Below are 16,386 nucleotides of genomic sequence, written 5' to 3' on the forward strand. Positions count from 1 at the left end.
AAACATACACAGCAGAACAAAAAAAAAAAAAAAAAAACAACATACTAATTCGAGCTAGTCCTGCCTATACATCACTACTAATCCTCCCCATCATGCACCACCTTCCTCGCATATCCCAACCCTACCTCACACTGATACCGCCTAAACTGCCTCGTCGGCACCCTCGCCGCAAACATCTCATCCAGCTCCTCAAAGCTCCTCCCCTTAGTCTCAGGCAGTTCAAAGAACAGAATCAGCATTGTGACAGCTCCCATGCCCGCAAAGATCCACCCGATCAATCCCCCTAGATCCGCCTCGTCACTGTTATATAGGTACGGCATCGCCACGTTCCACACCGTCGAGAAGAAATAGTTGAATGTGAACCCGATGGCTAGTGACTTGGCGCGCAGTCGCACTGACGACACTTCACCTGCAATGGCCATGGCTGGGCCGATGGCGGGACCGTAGACCCACCAAGAGAGTTCGAGGAAGATGCCGACCACCCTATACCTATGTTAGTATTCACTGCAATGAGAAGAGAGTATATGGGGAGGAAGACTGACCATAACGCCGGACTCGAGTGTGGAAAACACCCTGCAATACCCATAACCGTGAACAGCATCGTCGAGAGCCCAATGCCGAACATGACCAGCGCTCGTCTCCCACAAACGGTCATCACGTACCCCGTGATCAGGGAACTGGCAATCCCAAACGCAATACCTATCTCCGTCATCATTCCCGTCTTCGCAGAAGACATGCCCGCCTGCACGAGAAAATACGGTCCGTTAGTCATGAAGCTAGACCCAATCACCTGCGACAGAGCATTGCAGTAGAGGATGATCCGCGTGCGGCGCCAGTTGACTCCCTTGAAACATTCCAGGAAGCTGGCCTCCTTGGCGGCTTCGTTGCGCTGTTGCTCTTCTTCGTGTGTGCGGACTATGTCTGCGAGAATGAGTGGTGACTCCGACGCTGGGTTGCCCAGTCGGGATAGCATGCGGCCGGCCTTTTCGCGTTGGCCCTTCATGACGAGGTAGTATGGGGATTCAGGTATGAACGGGAGGAAGAGGAGGATGACCCCGGGCCAGACCCATCCGGAGGCAAAGAGGACCTGAAATGTCAGTTTATGAGGTTAGACGAGGCATATGGGCGAAGTACCTTGTATGCAGCATCACTGGACATTGCCATGCGAGGAAGAGCCACAGATGCGGCGATCAGATATCCCAGATTCTACGATATCCATTGTCAACATCACTGTCTCTTGCTGATATACTCGGCGGAAACATACCATGCAAAAGGTATACCCCGAAAGAGCAATACCTCGCACCTCAAGCGAGGTAATCTCCGAAATATAAGTCTGCCCCGTCGTCAGAGCCAGACCCAACGACAAGCCATTGACAATTTTCCCAGCGAGAAACGCGCCCGGAGTCGACGCCGTATACACGACTGCAATGCCAGCGGCAGATAAACATGCCGCGACGAGGAAGGCTGCTCGACGTCCGAATCTGTCCTGGATGGGACCCGCGGCTGTTGATCCGAGCATCGTCGCGACTTGAGAAAGGGCGTTCCACAGGGACTGCCAGTACGCGGGGATCACGTATGAGCCTTTCGTGAAAGTGCCGAATGTTTGTCTGGGAAGTCATATCGTAAGCAACTGTCTAGATTCCTACCTATGCAATACTGGGGAACACTCACTCAAAAGCAGTCATGGATAGCGCCAGCGACAGAACCAGGTTATCGAACCCGTACATCAACGCGCCGATATTGCCATACAGACAGAAGAGGACCACGATAGGATTCGCTCGGAGTGCCTGCCATGTCGACCGGCCATGCTGGCTAGCCGGGTCGTGGATCCCCAGTGTTTCAGTGTCTGGTCGACGGACCTGCTGGTCCACCACCTCGAGATGGCTCGACTCCGACTTTTGGTCGGTGGACATAGTGGCATTCAATTATGGACTCTGCTGATGATCAAGTCCTGGGTATGCTGCAGTTGATGAGGCCGGATATGTAATGAGGCGTCGGGGAAATATAGCTGAAACCCATGCCCCATTAATGACCAGGGGAATGACCAGGGCCCTGGGCAGGGCGGGTCTACCCCATGGGGTACAACCTGGCAGCCTGGGAGGACTCGAAAGCAATCAGAACGTCTTCCGAGGAAGCGGAATTGCCGGACCCTCCTTGATGTCGGCAATTCCGGGCCTGGATCGACAGTTAGGGGGCAAGCTTTCCATGGAACAGTAACGCTGTTTTAGTGCATCTCCACGCGTTCTGCAGATCAGCTTGGGCCCGAGGTGGATGAACTTTTACAAGATTCAGGCCGGTATCCTCTTTTGGGGTAACTCGACCACTTATTGTCATTGCAGTATTTTAATCAAAAACATGGGCTCAGGATGTATGTACATTCTTATTCATTCATCTAGCAAATGCATATACAGTTCTACTACGTACCACAACATCCCTACTCAGCAAAAGTGACAGACTCCCCAGGACCCAGCACCCTCTCAACTAGCCGACCATCAACCACAATCTCCACATGAATCTTACTCGTCACCTCGACACTTAGTGGCTTCCCCGGGGCCCACTGCAGCTTAATATTTCCCCGAGAGGTATGCAACAACCCATCAGCTGCAGCCACTAAATCCCTCCGGGGCTCGATACGGATCCGCTCAAAGCCTGGCTCGGCAGGCTTCACCCCGAACAGCTGCGTTACGATCTCGTTCACCGGACTGGCGCTCCACCCATGACAGTCACTGCGGGCGTTCACCTCATCCTCAGCCCATGTCGTCAGGTTATTGGCCATCATGGACCGCCATGGATCAAGCATGCTGGGAAATAGTTCGCTGTATATGCCTGTCTTTTCTGCTGCTCGGAAGACGTAGAATTTCATTGCGTATGAGCATTGTGCGAGGGAAGAGTCGGTCACGGTCTGTCTGAGGAGCTGCTTTGCGGCGTCTCCTGTTACTGTTTCGCTGAGGATGGCAAAAATTTGTGTGTGTTGGCTGTACTGTTCCACTCCTGGGCCATCCAGGTATAACTGGGAGTTAGACGTGCAGCGCTGATTCACGGCACTCCGGATACTGTGCACCCGCGCCCGATACTCCTCCGCCGTGCTTATCCGCCCGACAAACTCGCACAGCTCCGCCGCATGTAGTAGGGCATACGCATACATCAAACTGTTAACAGTAGCCGCACCCGCGGTATGGTACGCCGGAGGCATACACGACTTGAAGATCTGCCCTGGAACGAACCATTCCTGCACCCAGTCGACGAACGGCCACGTATCGGGGTCAAAATGGCCCACAAGACCACGGTCATCAAGGCGATCCTCAAAATGCTGGATGATGCTATCCACTGTGCTTAGGTACCTGCGCACTAGTGTCCTATCCGCAAAGTACATCATGTGGTCGTGTACCATCAGAATCCAGAATAAGGAGAATTGCGGGATCTGCTTAGAAGCGAAGCCAGTCGGATACTGTGCCACGATCAGTCCGTCTGGTGTTCGGCTAGCGTGGAATTCCTCGAGAGTCTTGCGAGCGAGACGGTCATCGGGGGATAATTGGTAGGTGAACAGCATCTGTAGTCGAGAATCTGATGCAAATTGGTTCTGTTCGTAGAACGGGCAATCTTCGTATGTCTCGTGGCGGCAGTTCTGGAGGGTTCGTAAACTGATCTCCCAGATCTTGTTGAGCTCGGCACCAGCGTCGACTTTGGTGGTGATCTCTAGTGGGTAGGAAGTTTCTCGCAGGGAGATGTTCGTCAGTGTTATTGGGTTGGCAGTTGTGGTTATTTCGAGTTGCACGTAGCGAAAACACCGGAACCAGAATGATTCAAATGAGTGCACGTCCTGTCCAGAGGTGACAGTGTAAAAGTCCGTCACACCATACAGACGACCACTCGCGTCCGATCGATTAGTTTTGGTTCTAGGCATGGGAAATGGTGCGGTCTCCACACCCAGGTCCTTCTCGTAACACTCGGAATACAGGATGCTGATCTTTGCGCCCCCTCCTCCACTGAAGCCGAAGCTGACGAACGCCGTCATCAGCGCCTCAACGCTGAGATCCACAGTAACCTGCGCATTTGCTGGGATCACCACGGGCTTGTCCTCTCGAACCAGCAATTTCCACTCGTCTTCGCTGACAGAACCAGTGGCCTTGACTATTCCGTCGAACCTCCCTTCAATCTCCGGTAATTCTGGTATCGAACGCGGTGCCAGCTTCCACGGGCTCACTATAGGAAGCATCTTCACAGCATTGGACTTGAATACCGCCTTATCCCACCGCGAGTCATCATATCCAGGCATATGCCAGCCAGTTATGGTCTTGTCCTCCTCGGCGCGTTCATTGTTTGAGAGAAAAGGCGGACCGAGCAGGTAGTTCCATTCGGTCTGCGGGATGATCTTGACGGATCGTTGCTCGATGCACGTCCACGAGGGATCAGTAGAAATGGCGAGTTCAGGATGCGGAGAGTACAGCATGAACCCGGGCAGCGGCATGCTCACAATCGACGAGGAGCCCGGTACGAGGGTAGAATATCGTAGAACACGCGCACTGATTACATTTTCACCGTCGCGAAGGTATGGGCGGATATCGACTGTCTCGTAGTACCATTTTCCTGGATAGGACTTGCAGGGACCCCAGCTCGCGCGGTGACCGTTGACGAAGAGGCGATATCGGCTGTCGGCGGAGACGTGCACAGGGAGGTCTTGTAGGTCATCTGAATGGTGCCATTGAAAGGTCTTTCTGAAGAGGAAGAACCGGCCAGGGCGATTATCTTCTTCGAGATAGTGAGGTAGCCAGATCCAAGGGGCTGCGCGAGTCCAGTCGGGTGAAGCCATGGTGACGGTTAAGGACTAGATGGTTGTCCTGCGTTCGATCTGACGACTGAATTTTCATTCACAGAGGGCAGGAGAGCCCTCACATGCCGGAGTATAGCCATTCTGCTTGTTTGTTTTGGGAGGCCAAGCAAGAGATGTTCCAAGTCGGATATCCCGCTCGGTGGGGATTGCCCCGAATCCGACACCGGGTCAATGCTTGGCCTAACCGTAATATTGGTATGGACTGTGTAATGCGGGGAGAGCATCCTGTGACGTCACATGACACGTCGCGTCCTCGGAAGATCCGGTGAATTATGCAGAGAAGATCGGAAGGAAGCAAACGAAGCTTCTATTACTGCTTGGGAGAGAGAGAAAAGAGAGGATGGAATCTGTAATAGGCATCTATTGAAGTATGGTGGAGTATTCTTTGCTTTCATCCCTTTGCGACCGTTGCCAACACATCAACTGAATATATGTAAGCCCTACATATGGGGCAATATTAGTGCAAGGCTTTGATGAAGTGAATACTGATCCTTAATATTTGTTCATTTCACTAGAATCAAAATGTTACTAGAAATGAAAGCATATGATGACACGCTAAGTCCATAACTTTAAGATACTTTGATATGCAGCTATAATGAGAAACAGCGGGACCATCATGTCGGGTCATAGGTATAGCAGACGATGAACCAAAGAATGACTACATACTATGCCAGCTGCAGTTTAGTCAGTCCATGACGAGGAAATGCTATCATGAACAAAAGTCTCACCTCTCGCCACCCCCGCGGTCGCCTGACAACCCTGGTTCCGGCAACCCATTCGCCCCTGCACCCTCTGCTTATATAGCCACGGGACCCTGCACACACTTGTAACTACACTATATCTGTAACGCCAAAAGACAAATCCAATCACAATATACTAAAACATCTATCATGCATCAAATGCTCATCGGTCGCTCCCGACCAGTCGTCGGCAACATCAGCCAGAGACTGCAGTCGGCGGGTACGCTGCTCCCTGTGCCATGAATGTTTCAATCTCAAGATCAGCAGCTGAATGCGTCAGACCCTACCCAACGACGACGACATATCATGCGGTCGGATACCTATCGCAAGGATAGCTCAGAACCTGGCCATATCCCCGTCAGCTCCTTACGCGTGCACGGCGCCGCCTGGGCCGTGGCTGGCGCCAGCATGTACGCTACCCTGCATGGGGTCTACATGATGCTCAAGTCCTTCCGGCAGATTCGCTACATCTAATCCTGTCATTTCCTTGAAGAATGGAACCTGTACATGTGTTGATTTGAGCGATATGCAATGATATGAGCTTGCCCATTCATCAACCAACTTTTGTAGGAGTAAACGGTATTCGAGAGGGTGAGGATCTACAGCGGTCTTAATATGGACTCGAACTGGTAGATGTGTAGTGACTTGCACTCTTATATATCGGCAGAAAGAGCTGTTTGTCCACGCGTAGGAGAGCCGTGTGTCGCATCTGTGATGGACTTGAGTTTCTGGCTCCACCACTACAGTCTTTCATCGGACCAGCTTCAAATGATCATACGTATCATGCGGTTGATGATATGAGCTGATGGGTTAGCTATGCCATGTATCGTAATGAACACCACAGCACCGTAGACGACGAGGGCTGAACTTAAGGTCAATGACTGAAACTACCATATCATACTGGAGAGTAGCCCATTGCGAGGAAATGCTCTGCGTACCTGCACCGTTGACTGCTGAAAGGGGTTTGTTGAGCTGACTGACTGCACCTCTACGAGAAATCACGTCCGTGGTAGCTGATGTTAGAGACAAAAAGAATCAATGGATGGACATATCGCGTCACCAGGCACGAGTCTCAACTGTACCATTAAGTGTATTGGCGAAGAGGACGTCTCGGACAGAATGGGGAGTGAAGGACCCCTGAATTTTGACGCGTTGATCAAACCGACTAACCCCTGCATGGGTCCGCCAAAGTCGACCGGTTGATGATCAATACAAAGACCCCATAAACTGCACCTATGGTAAAGTAGTGGCAATCGTAGGCGAAAGTCCCGGAACATGTTTCAGTGAGTCTGTGTCGCATATCCATCGCCTGTTCCGGGGTTGCAGCAGAGGATGGCCAAGATGTGTGAGCGATTTAGACACTATTGCTGACAGTAGCGGCTGAAGAAAAAGAATAACTGGACCATGAAGACAGCAGTGTTCTATATGTTAGGACAATAACTGCTTTGCTGAGAATAGAGGCTGCGGAAGTTGATTGCCTAGGATGGAGAGGTCACTTTGTCCAGTTCGTTCTGTCAACAACATTGGTCGATAATACTTCCGAGGTATGTAGCTATGATGCAGACTGTGAATGTGAGAATGGGTCTACAATCATGGCAGATAGACAGGCACATAAATTTCAATCGGGGATCAGGAGAATGAAAGTTTGTTGATGGATGTTAGAATAGGGCTCTTCCATGTCGTGACGTCATGGACCAGCTTCTCATGGAAAATTCACATGGATTGAACCACGAAAAGCACACAGCAACACAAGAAAATTCCCTATGAGTGCTTTCTGCCCTTCGATCAACAGTGGAAGGTTTCACCATCAGCCACTGCAACCTTGATCGGCACCAGTAGACTCACGGCGCCGCAACCCAACTCTGACCTGGAGCCATTCCTCAAACCTTCCTTTCCCCTTCTCCCCCCTTCAGACACCGATCCCATGCAGACAATAACCAGCAATAACGCGATGGGTGGCCACCCAGACGTGTCGGCCCAGCAGCTGGCCGACATGATGCCTATCGGGTTGGCTGTCCTTGATCACCAGGACGGGTCCGTCTTCGTGAACAAACGCTTCTTGGAATTGACCACCTGCACCTCCGATCGTGCCTTTGAGTGCTGGTGCCAGTCCATCCATCCCGAGGACTTTGATCGCGTAGCAGCAGCATATCGAGAAGCCTCTCAGTCCTACCATGCCCTCCGCATCGAATATCGTACCCGGTTGCAGCCGTGTCTATGGCGCGTGTGTTTGTTGACGCCACTGGAGGATGAGGAGGAGCGACAACGATTCAACCTGGGACCAGAAGGGGGCTTTGTTTGCACCATCACCGACATCACACAAGAGAAGACGGCGGAATTGACACAGCGTCGCATTGCCCACGAGGCAGAGGACCGCAAGCAACAACAGGAGCGATTTATCGATATGATCAGCCACGAGGTGCGCAACCCGCTATCGGCCATCCTCCACTGCACTGAGGATATCCTGGAGGCTGTTCATTCCCCGGATATTGGGGAGGAAATGCGGACGCAGATCGCTGAAGCAGCCGATACCATCAGTCTTTGCGTGGCGCACCAGAAGAAGATCATCGACGACGTACTAACCTACTCCAAACTGGATGCTGCCATGCTGACGCTCTCTCCCCGACGCGTGCAACCGCGCCGGAATGTAGCCACCGCACTGGCCATGTTTCGTCCGGAGCTGCGTAAACATGATATCCAATTCACCTACCAGCTGGACCATTCCTACGCCAACTTGGACATTGATTGGGTCATGGCCGATATGGATCGCATGAGCCAGGTCCTCATCAATCTGCTCTCTAACTCCATCAAGTTCACGGCCAATTCGGGCGACGACAAGCGCATCCGCGTCTCCATCGGTGCGTCTACCCAACGGCCATCCTCCTATCCTCCGAACGTGGTTTTCTTCGACTCAGGTGAGGAGGCACTAAAGCTGGACGCGACGTCACAACCTGAATGGGGAGCGGGAGAATACGTGTTTCTGATGGTGGCCGTGAAAGACAATGGGATTGGAATCAGTGACGAGGCGCAGAAGAGGTTGTTTGAGCGCTTCAACCAGGCGACTCCGCGCACCCAGACAATATACGGCGGATCGGGATTAGGTCTGAATGTCAGTCGCAAGTTGTGTCATTTGCACGGTGGAGAGATTGGCGTGAGTTCTAAAGAGGGCGAGGGAAGTACGTTTGGATTCTTTTTCACGGTGCGACGCACTGCAGCAGGACCCGGGGAGGACCCTAGCAAGAGCAACGGAACCACAGAGATTGACCGGATGTGCAGCCAGATCCAGGCAATGGGCAACGAGATGAGTGGAGTGACCGAGCGTCACGCCCGACCACGCATTCCCGAGAATCCCTCTGTCACTCACGTCCCGGAGATCTCGCGACACGCCAGCCGAGACAGTCGGCGGCTGCATACAGTGAAGATCGCCAGCGGAGTCCCCTCCCCGGCGTCGAGAGGTTCACCTGTGTCAGAGGACGAGGATCATCAGGCCCCCGAAAAGCCGCGAAGTGAACCGCGGTCACACCCGCGCGAACGGCGCATTTTGTTAGTGGAAGACAATGTCATCAACAAACGCATCCTCTCGCGCAAGCTCCAGACCTCCGGTTTTCAGGTCAGCGAAGCGAGTAATGGCCAGGAGGCGGTAGATGCGGTCCAGCAGCAGGGGAGGTTTGACTGTGTACTGATGGATCAGGTCATGCCCATTATGGACGGCACAACGGCTTCCCGGGCCATTCGCCAGTTGGATGGTCCCATGGCGCAGGTCCCTATTCTCGGGGTTACAGCCAATGTACGGACGGCTCAGAAGGATGAGATGCTGGCGGCGGGGATGAACGACATTATTTACAAGCCGTACAAGATGCCGGATTTGATCGAGCGGATCAAACAGCTGCAGCAGAAGGGTCAGGAATGACCCGATGGGCCATCTGTGGAACCACACCGTACAATTATGGCGGGTGGTACGGGATCTTACGTCTTTGGAAGGAATTGGCATATAGATACCGTGCGAGAAACTATGAGAACCAACCAATCAACAATCGTGATGATGGTCAGCTCATAACGCATTCTCACCCAGAGTTGTACATTGCGTCGCGGCGGCGGGCCTTGTAAAGATTTTTCACTTTCAGGGATAGCATCCAGAAAGCACCGCATTTTGCGTCTTCATTGGACGGATCTTGTCAATAGCCTCGATCGTGGCACGAGCGATAAATATGCGGCGCATCCAGAGTGGACGGACGGTCGACAGGGTGACATTCAGGACAGTGGCAGTCGGTGACACGAAAAAGACTCTTCTGGTTCTGATGTTGACGCTGGTTCTGCGGAGCAACAAGAGCCAGATGACTGCTTCGTTATAGTTGCTCGGCGCGTCCTTACCTTATAGTGGGAGAATAAGCAGCCAGTTGCTAGGCTGGTGCTTTCTGTTATAACTCCGAATCATGAACGACAGATGAATTGGTGCCCTGTCACTGGAACCTTATCTTAGTATCATCAGACCAAGTATGGGTACACGACGAGCATAATCGCCGAAGGTTTTACTCCGGACTCCGACGAGGATCGACACCTCCCAGCTCAAGATTAAGCTGAAGGTTTAACCTTGGTATCAAGAACAGTTTGATAGGTCATCGTTCGTTGATCTGTCAGCCATTCGGTCGGCCATAGGATTCGAATGAGTCAGGAGTTCGCTTGCCAGAAGCCAGTGGAACTAGAAAATAATCAACTCATGTATCAACCTTGGACGAGCGAACCTTGTTCCAGTGTGACATAATCCAGCTGGTTCTCCGCAGAATAAATCCAGCGCGAAGCCAATGCAGACCGTTGTGGAGTACACTACATTTCAAGCATCCTGTGAGGAAGAAGAAACAACATCCACGCCATGGAGAAAGTCAAGTATCGTTGTCGGAGTGTCCACCCTCTTACTTGCAATGCCATGATCTTCACCGGGCTTATTGTGGATGCGCCTCTAGATGAAATCGTGTTGAGGCAGACGGCAGCTCAGCTGGTAAAAGCGTGGCCTGCTCTGGGAGGGCAGCTTTACCGGTCGGTCAGTGATTAGTATCCATCATTGAACCCCGGGCGCAATGACGATTTTCTGAACTTTGAGACAGTGCCGCCCGTATGCACTTTCCACTGGCTCGACTGTCGACTTTACAAGTCGGACGCTTCCCAAAGGTGCAGCATCCTGGAAACATGGCGTGCTCCAGTCTAGAGAATGCAACCAACCGACGATTATTGAGGCCCTCGACCCTGAAGAACTAGATGTTGCTTTTATCTTCAATGTACCTGCCAGACCTGCGAATGTCTTCCTCGTTCGCGTCACGTTTCTCCAGAACGCCACTCTACTTTGCTTCGGCATCAGCCATCATCTGGCCGACGGCACTGCCGCCTACGACGTAATTCGGGCCTATTGTGACCTGCTCGCTGGTCAACCTATCACATCTCCCCTGTTACCACCCGATGCTTGTGGTCACCGGATGTCCGACAGAGTGATATTCAACGACCCGCAGGAATCGTTGGTTCGATCCATAACTTATGCCGAGCATCTGGCCAACTTCACCATTGGGTTCTGGCCGACTCTACTACTGATAGCCAGAGTAGTCTGGTGTCTACTGCTGCGCAAGCTACGTCTGCAGGAAACCTTGGAGGAACGGTACATTTACCTGCCAAACGACTGGGTAGGCGCGGTGCACAAACGAGCACTCGACGCTTTCGCCGCCATGCCTGTTGGTGCCCAGCCGACCAGGAACAACGTCATCAACGCCTGGTTTCTAAAAAACGGTCTATTGTACTCTTCCGCGCAGTCGAGCTGAGATGTATTTCTATGGTCCGCTCAGCTATCGGCGTGTGGTTGAACCTGCCCAGCCAGGGAGCTACTGGATTCATAACAGCATCGGACTATTGCGGCAAAAGCTGTCAGTGTCGCAGATCCAGACTGAGCCCGTAGCCATGCTGGCGGGTGAACTCCGTTTGGCCAGCTTGCGATACACCTCTCCGGCGTCCATCAAGGCGTTCCTGCGGGTGTGCGAGGATCATGCGTCACAACGGATGTTGCCGAAAATCCCCGCGAACGGAAGGATGCCGATGGTTATGATCACCACGTGGACAAGTTTCGATTTCGCATGCCTCGACTTTTCTGGAGCTGCATGCGATCAGAGCAAACCGGTCAGAGCTCTCTTCGTGCACCCCCTTGTTCGGAGCCTGCGACAGGGAGTGTGGCCGTCTGCATATACGCTGAAAGGTGCACAGAAGGGTGGGTATTGGCTGCGAGCCTGGAATACTCCGTCGGGATGGGAGAGGTTCAGTCAAATGGTGAATGCTGATACTCTATAATGTTTCAGCCGGATCGAATCTATGTTAGGTAGACAGGTATCGCCCCTAGAGATCCATAGTTGAGTGTAATATACCCCTTTCACAAATGAGAGAATATGTTATCGTGGGACAAGATGTAGAATCAACTCCCCGTAATCATTCCTGTTTTATGCCCCTGCAATCCAAGCAGTAGGGTATTGTTTTACTCTGTCCGCAGAGCCTGGCATTCCTTTTGCGAAAGTGACATTCGGTGGCTGGTCGAGGAAGCGGGCACTAGTAGCTACTAGTGGTCAAGTGGCCGCCGACCGAGGGACAGGGATTCTTGGTACGAGTATGCACCATGATACCAATGGGTTGACGCCTGCATCGGGCTACTATCGTCTGCTCCCAGCTGGGTCGTCTTCTCCGCAGGGCCATCCAACCCCAATCGGGAAATGATTGTCGCTGCGTGGAGCGGACAAACGTTCCCTGTCAGACTCCATTCCCTCGAGTTCAATCTATGAGACAGAAATACACGGCATGTAGTTGACAGGTGAGATTAATCAATTGTACATATGCTAAACGATGAACAACACTATTCTCTACTATAATTGCAACAAACCATGACATCAACGGAATCTACAGCGAGGAACCCGCCGGTGGCCGCTTGCTGGGAAACCCGCCATTGGGGTGAATGATAACCTTGGTATAGCCATCCACACGCTTGTCGAATTTGTCGTATGCCGTCTCTGCCTCTTCAATTCCAATCTCATGAGACACCACGAAGCTGGGGCGCGCCTTGCCGGCAATGATCAGGTCTCGTAGCTGCCGGTTGTAGGCCTTGACGTTACACTGGCCCGTGCCGAGGGAGAGTCCCTGCTCACAATGTCAGCATCAGTGAATCCTATCCCAAAAGAGCAGGCGTCTACTATACCTTCTCGAAGAGCTTGCCAAAGCTGAGGCTAATCATCCCCTTCGCAGCCGACGCATCACCCGCACCGGGGTCACTGGTCAGTCGTCAGCCAACATACTCCGTCGTAGTGCGATGCTAGGTGACAAACCTAGGAACATAAAGTCCAGGAATACCCAGTCCACCACACGCGCGAGTCACACGAATCATGTTTTCAAGCACAATGTTCGGTTGTTCGGTCGAGTTATCTTTACCGACAGCTTGGTATCCAACAGCATCCACGGACCGATCCACCATATCTCCGTTGTGTGCAATGATCTGATCGACAGCATCGCCCGCGGTAAAATCAATGGGGGTGGCGCCGATCCGTTCCGCTGCCCTCAATCGTTCGGGGACCCGATCTACCACGTACACACGAGATGCACCGCGCAGCTGGGCGGAGTATGCTGCCATGAGACCAACGGGGCCGGCCCCGAAGACTGCTACGCTGTCACCTGGCTGAAAGCCCGATATTTCGATGCCGTGCCATCCTACTCATATTAGCGGACGTGGTGTTGGGGATCAACTGGGTTGGCGGTGGAGTATACCTGTGGGGAAAATATCTGGTATGCCTATTAGTTAACCGATCACCCAAGAGTGAGAGCATCGACTACCTACCTGCCAGCAGAATAAAGTCCGCTTCGTGTTCGGTTCCTGGTGGGAGCTTCAGAGCATTGAAATCAGCGTAGGGGACGCGCAGGTACTGTGCCTGGCCTGTTGGTTCACTCGGTTAGCATGGATCTGTCTAACAGTAAGGGGGTCACACAGACCTCCGCGGTAGGGTCCCATAGCCACGTATCCTGTGGGATTCAATGTCAACGCAAATACACGCACAGCGCTCACTCAGAAGAGACGAACCGTATGCGCCACCAGCAAAGCCAGGATTCACACCCGTGCAAAACGCTGTCTTCCCTTCCTCACAGTTCCGACAACGACCATCCGCAACGTTGAATGGCATGACCACACGGTCGCCCTTCTTCAGTAGGGTGACTCCTTCCCCGAGTTCTTCGACAAGACCGAGATTCTCGTGTCCTAGATTGTTTCATCCACGTCAGAATGGACAGAAATGCAAAAGTAAGGTTAATTGTACCAAAAGTGATGCCTGGCTCTGCCGCCGTCCTTCCTTCGTACATGCTGGGGATGTGTGAGTAACATCTGTGTACGAACTCTCTTCTACCCTACTCCCCAATTGCACTCACTGCAGATCAGAACCACAGATGGCTGCCTGTTATGGCTGTCAGTAACTGGGCGGAAATCGTGCTAGTCTACATAACATACACTGGTAACCTTGACGATAATGTCATCGGGGTGCTCCAGCTTGGGCCGCTCCACCTCTTGCACCTTGACCGTGAATGGCCCGACATAGTTCAATGCCTTCATGGATTGGACTGCCATTTTTGCTCAAACTGATGAAACAAATCCGTCAAAGACAATGGTAATTGCAGTGATGTTTGCTAAATGCCGGCCATTCTACATATTTATGGGGGGTATAAATCAATCGAGGAGTGGGGTGAGGGGAACGACATGAGGAGTGGGGGGAAAAGGTGGGGGAGGGGCGAGAGGTAAAGACCAGCGGACCGCGTCTGGCTTGTCGATGCCGACCGGGTGCGGAACAGAATTCCCAGGCCGAACATTGAACCGGCTTTAGATGGCCAGAGCAAGTTGATGTTGTGATCCATGATGCTGTAGCCGTCCTTCTCTGGGCAACCGGGAAGGAAATGACCGTAGTAGGAGAACTCCTCCGCGGGCACATCCTCGACGCTAACCCGGAGGGGACTAGTCGCTTTGCCATCAATTGGGGAAAGTGGAGCGGCCATGGCGGGTTAAATTCCCCGATCAGTGATATCCCCTGCTGGGAAAGCATCAAAGGAATTCAGAGTCACTTCCCAAGGGCAGATCACGATGGCGACATCTGCGGAGTCCTCCAAAGTATGGCCTTTGGTGATAGAGCGAAGCGTCATGGATCGGCTCTTTGTCATCCATATCCACCCGATTTATAGCCCCGCTATCTCCTCGCAGCCTGCCAGACAAGCTCGTAGCAAGCAAGCAAGCAATTGTTGCGTGCCTGCCCTTCAGGAGACCAGCCAAATCCCTAAGGAGCTTGCACCTTCGTAATTCTCAGTCATGGTTGTTATCTCGCGTTTCAGATCCCTCTGGGGCATTGATCCCGGTCCGGAGCAGTCGGAATGGAGAAAGAAGTTGGTTGAGTTCAAGGCTCACGGCTACGGTAAGCTAGCGCCTGCACTGCAATTCCCCCAAAGGCTAAACTAACGAGTTATCCTAACAGCTGGAATCGAGATTGATTTTGCTTTTATGACACCCGAGGAACTGCAGCTTCTCCGCAAGAACTGTGATGAGGTGGGCCTGGAAATTAGCATTCTGTCAGTATCTCGACTATAATGTAGTAGCTGCCCATTAGAACGGCAATTGAGCTGATTGCTTGGCAGCCTCTTCTCCACATGGCCAAAATATGTCGGCCCCCGCCCTCGTGGCTTGACCCCAGATGCTCACCTCGAGTTCTACCGAGGACAACTTCGCCTAGCGACCATCTTGAAGCCAGTGGTTATCAATGCACAATCCGGAGCGTACGTCCCCTCCACTCCGGGTATACCACGATTAAGATGTTGACTCGCAATCTTACTCAGAGACTACTGGAGCTTTGATGAATCTGTCTACTTCTACCAAAGAGCTCTTCAGGTAGAAAAGGAAGAGGGTTTCGAGGGCATAGTCTGCCACGAAACGCACCGAAACAGATCTCTCTTCAACCCTTATTCGGCCGACTACATTCTACAGAGAGTTCCAGAGTACGTAAATCTGGTTATGGGTCATCTCCAGTCCGATACTGATTACGCAGGTTACGTATCACTGCCGACATCTCACATTGGGTGGTCGTCTGCGAAAGGCTCCTAGATCAAAGCGAAGAAGACCGTGAGATCCTCGACCGCGTGATCCCACGTGTAAGCATGCCCCTCGTTTGAATAGAAGCAATACAGAATCAATGATTGACATATCTATTAGGTCGGCCATATCCATGCACGTATGGGAACACAGCAGTCGTCACAGTGCCCAGAGCCTCTAAACCCTGCATTTGCTCCCGAGCGGCAATTCTTTGAGGAACTGTGGCTCCGAATCGTCAAATCAAGACAGCAAAGAGATCCCAACTGCCGGATCACATGGGTTCCGGAGTACGGGTGAGTAGCGATTAATCCGTGGTTGTTAAGCATCCTAACCTTGTACACAGTCCATTCCCATATCATCCAATCGGAACTGCTCACACCTACGAGGAGTTGGCGGACAGTGAAGGGAAACGACTGCAAGCGCTGTTTGAGTCGGCTGTTGCGCAGTCATAGTATGTGATGATCATTCAGTCGGGGACATAGATACTCCTGGGATAGACAGCAACTAGACTACGGCTGTGTACTGATCTCAGGCCTCTGCAGTTAAACTAGTAGATCAATATATACTACTGTTCTAAGAAGACAAATGTGCTATGAATGATAACCTGCGTTAACTTCGCTCACTGGTGCATATATGATACGGTGTTGTTTGGGATTGTGGTAATGGCTTTGCTTTTCTTATTTCTT

The 16,386-nt window shown here is 52.2% G+C and overlaps 10 protein-coding genes across 10 annotated transcripts; 5 read left to right on the forward strand and 5 right to left on the reverse strand.

Annotated features, from left to right (window-relative positions):
* Positions 1 to 77: 77 nt before the first annotated feature.
* Positions 78 to 1,003, reverse strand: AKAW2_71050A (uncharacterized protein; the record flags this gene model as incomplete). Its single annotated transcript, XM_041683699.1, has 2 exons — positions 78 to 483; positions 543 to 1,003. 2 exons carry the CDS (start codon positions 1,001 to 1,003, stop codon positions 78 to 80), a joined length of 867 nt encoding a protein of 288 aa, XP_041547934.1.
* A 144-nt stretch (positions 1,004 to 1,147) lies between these two features.
* Positions 1,148 to 1,913, reverse strand: AKAW2_71051A (uncharacterized protein; the record flags this gene model as incomplete). The annotated part of the gene is made up of 2 exons (XM_041683701.1): positions 1,148 to 1,607; positions 1,672 to 1,913. The coding sequence occupies 2 exons, from the start codon at positions 1,911 to 1,913 to the stop codon at positions 1,148 to 1,150; spliced, it is 702 nt and encodes a 233-aa protein (XP_041547935.1).
* A 521-nt stretch (positions 1,914 to 2,434) lies between these two features.
* Positions 2,435 to 4,810, reverse strand: AKAW2_71052A (putative rhamnosidase B; the record flags this gene model as incomplete). Its single annotated transcript, XM_041683702.1, has 1 exon — positions 2,435 to 4,810. The coding sequence occupies one exon, from the start codon at positions 4,808 to 4,810 to the stop codon at positions 2,435 to 2,437; it is 2,376 nt and encodes a 791-aa protein (XP_041547936.1).
* A 911-nt stretch (positions 4,811 to 5,721) lies between these two features.
* On the forward strand, positions 5,722 to 6,045 carry AKAW2_71053S (uncharacterized protein; the record flags this gene model as incomplete). Its single annotated transcript, XM_041683703.1, has 2 exons — positions 5,722 to 5,791; positions 5,852 to 6,045. 2 exons carry the CDS (start codon positions 5,722 to 5,724, stop codon positions 6,043 to 6,045), a joined length of 264 nt encoding a protein of 87 aa, XP_041547937.1.
* A 1,450-nt stretch (positions 6,046 to 7,495) lies between these two features.
* On the forward strand, positions 7,496 to 9,481 carry AKAW2_71054S (uncharacterized protein; the record flags this gene model as incomplete). The annotated part of the gene is made up of 1 exon (XM_041683704.1): positions 7,496 to 9,481. One exon carries the CDS (start codon positions 7,496 to 7,498, stop codon positions 9,479 to 9,481), a length of 1,986 nt encoding a protein of 661 aa, XP_041547938.1.
* Positions 9,482 to 10,441: 960 nt separating this feature from the next.
* Positions 10,442 to 11,375, forward strand: AKAW2_71055S (uncharacterized protein; the record flags this gene model as incomplete). The annotated part of the gene is made up of 2 exons (XM_041683705.1): positions 10,442 to 10,609; positions 10,674 to 11,375. The coding sequence occupies 2 exons, from the start codon at positions 10,442 to 10,444 to the stop codon at positions 11,373 to 11,375; spliced, it is 870 nt and encodes a 289-aa protein (XP_041547939.1).
* Positions 11,376 to 11,511: 136 nt separating this feature from the next.
* AKAW2_71056S (uncharacterized protein) lies at positions 11,512 to 11,895 on the forward strand (the record flags this gene model as incomplete). The annotated part of the gene is made up of 1 exon (XM_041683706.1): positions 11,512 to 11,895. One exon carries the CDS (start codon positions 11,512 to 11,514, stop codon positions 11,893 to 11,895), a length of 384 nt encoding a protein of 127 aa, XP_041547940.1.
* A 597-nt stretch (positions 11,896 to 12,492) lies between these two features.
* On the reverse strand, positions 12,493 to 14,197 carry AKAW2_71057A (glutathione-independent formaldehyde dehydrogenase; the record flags this gene model as incomplete). The annotated part of the gene is made up of 10 exons (XM_041683707.1): positions 12,493 to 12,729; positions 12,788 to 12,860; positions 12,915 to 13,293; positions 13,351 to 13,365; positions 13,421 to 13,516; positions 13,573 to 13,602; positions 13,661 to 13,834; positions 13,893 to 13,936; positions 14,002 to 14,027; positions 14,081 to 14,197. The coding sequence occupies 10 exons, from the start codon at positions 14,195 to 14,197 to the stop codon at positions 12,493 to 12,495; spliced, it is 1,191 nt and encodes a 396-aa protein (XP_041547941.1).
* An 83-nt stretch (positions 14,198 to 14,280) lies between these two features.
* AKAW2_71058A (uncharacterized protein) lies at positions 14,281 to 14,619 on the reverse strand (the record flags this gene model as incomplete). Its single annotated transcript, XM_041683708.1, has 1 exon — positions 14,281 to 14,619. One exon carries the CDS (start codon positions 14,617 to 14,619, stop codon positions 14,281 to 14,283), a length of 339 nt encoding a protein of 112 aa, XP_041547942.1.
* Positions 14,620 to 14,926: 307 nt separating this feature from the next.
* Positions 14,927 to 16,152, forward strand: AKAW2_71059S (sugar phosphate isomerase/epimerase family protein; the record flags this gene model as incomplete). Its single annotated transcript, XM_041683709.1, has 7 exons — positions 14,927 to 15,029; positions 15,090 to 15,183; positions 15,250 to 15,387; positions 15,448 to 15,606; positions 15,657 to 15,759; positions 15,821 to 15,993; positions 16,044 to 16,152. 7 exons carry the CDS (start codon positions 14,927 to 14,929, stop codon positions 16,150 to 16,152), a joined length of 879 nt encoding a protein of 292 aa, XP_041547943.1.
* Between the last annotated feature and the right edge of the window lie 234 nt (positions 16,153 to 16,386).

The sequence above is a fragment of the Aspergillus luchuensis genome, chromosome 7 (genome assembly GCF_016861625.1).
Source record: "Aspergillus luchuensis IFO 4308 DNA, chromosome 7, nearly complete sequence".
Lineage (NCBI taxonomy): Eukaryota > Fungi > Ascomycota > Eurotiomycetes > Eurotiales > Aspergillaceae > Aspergillus > Aspergillus luchuensis.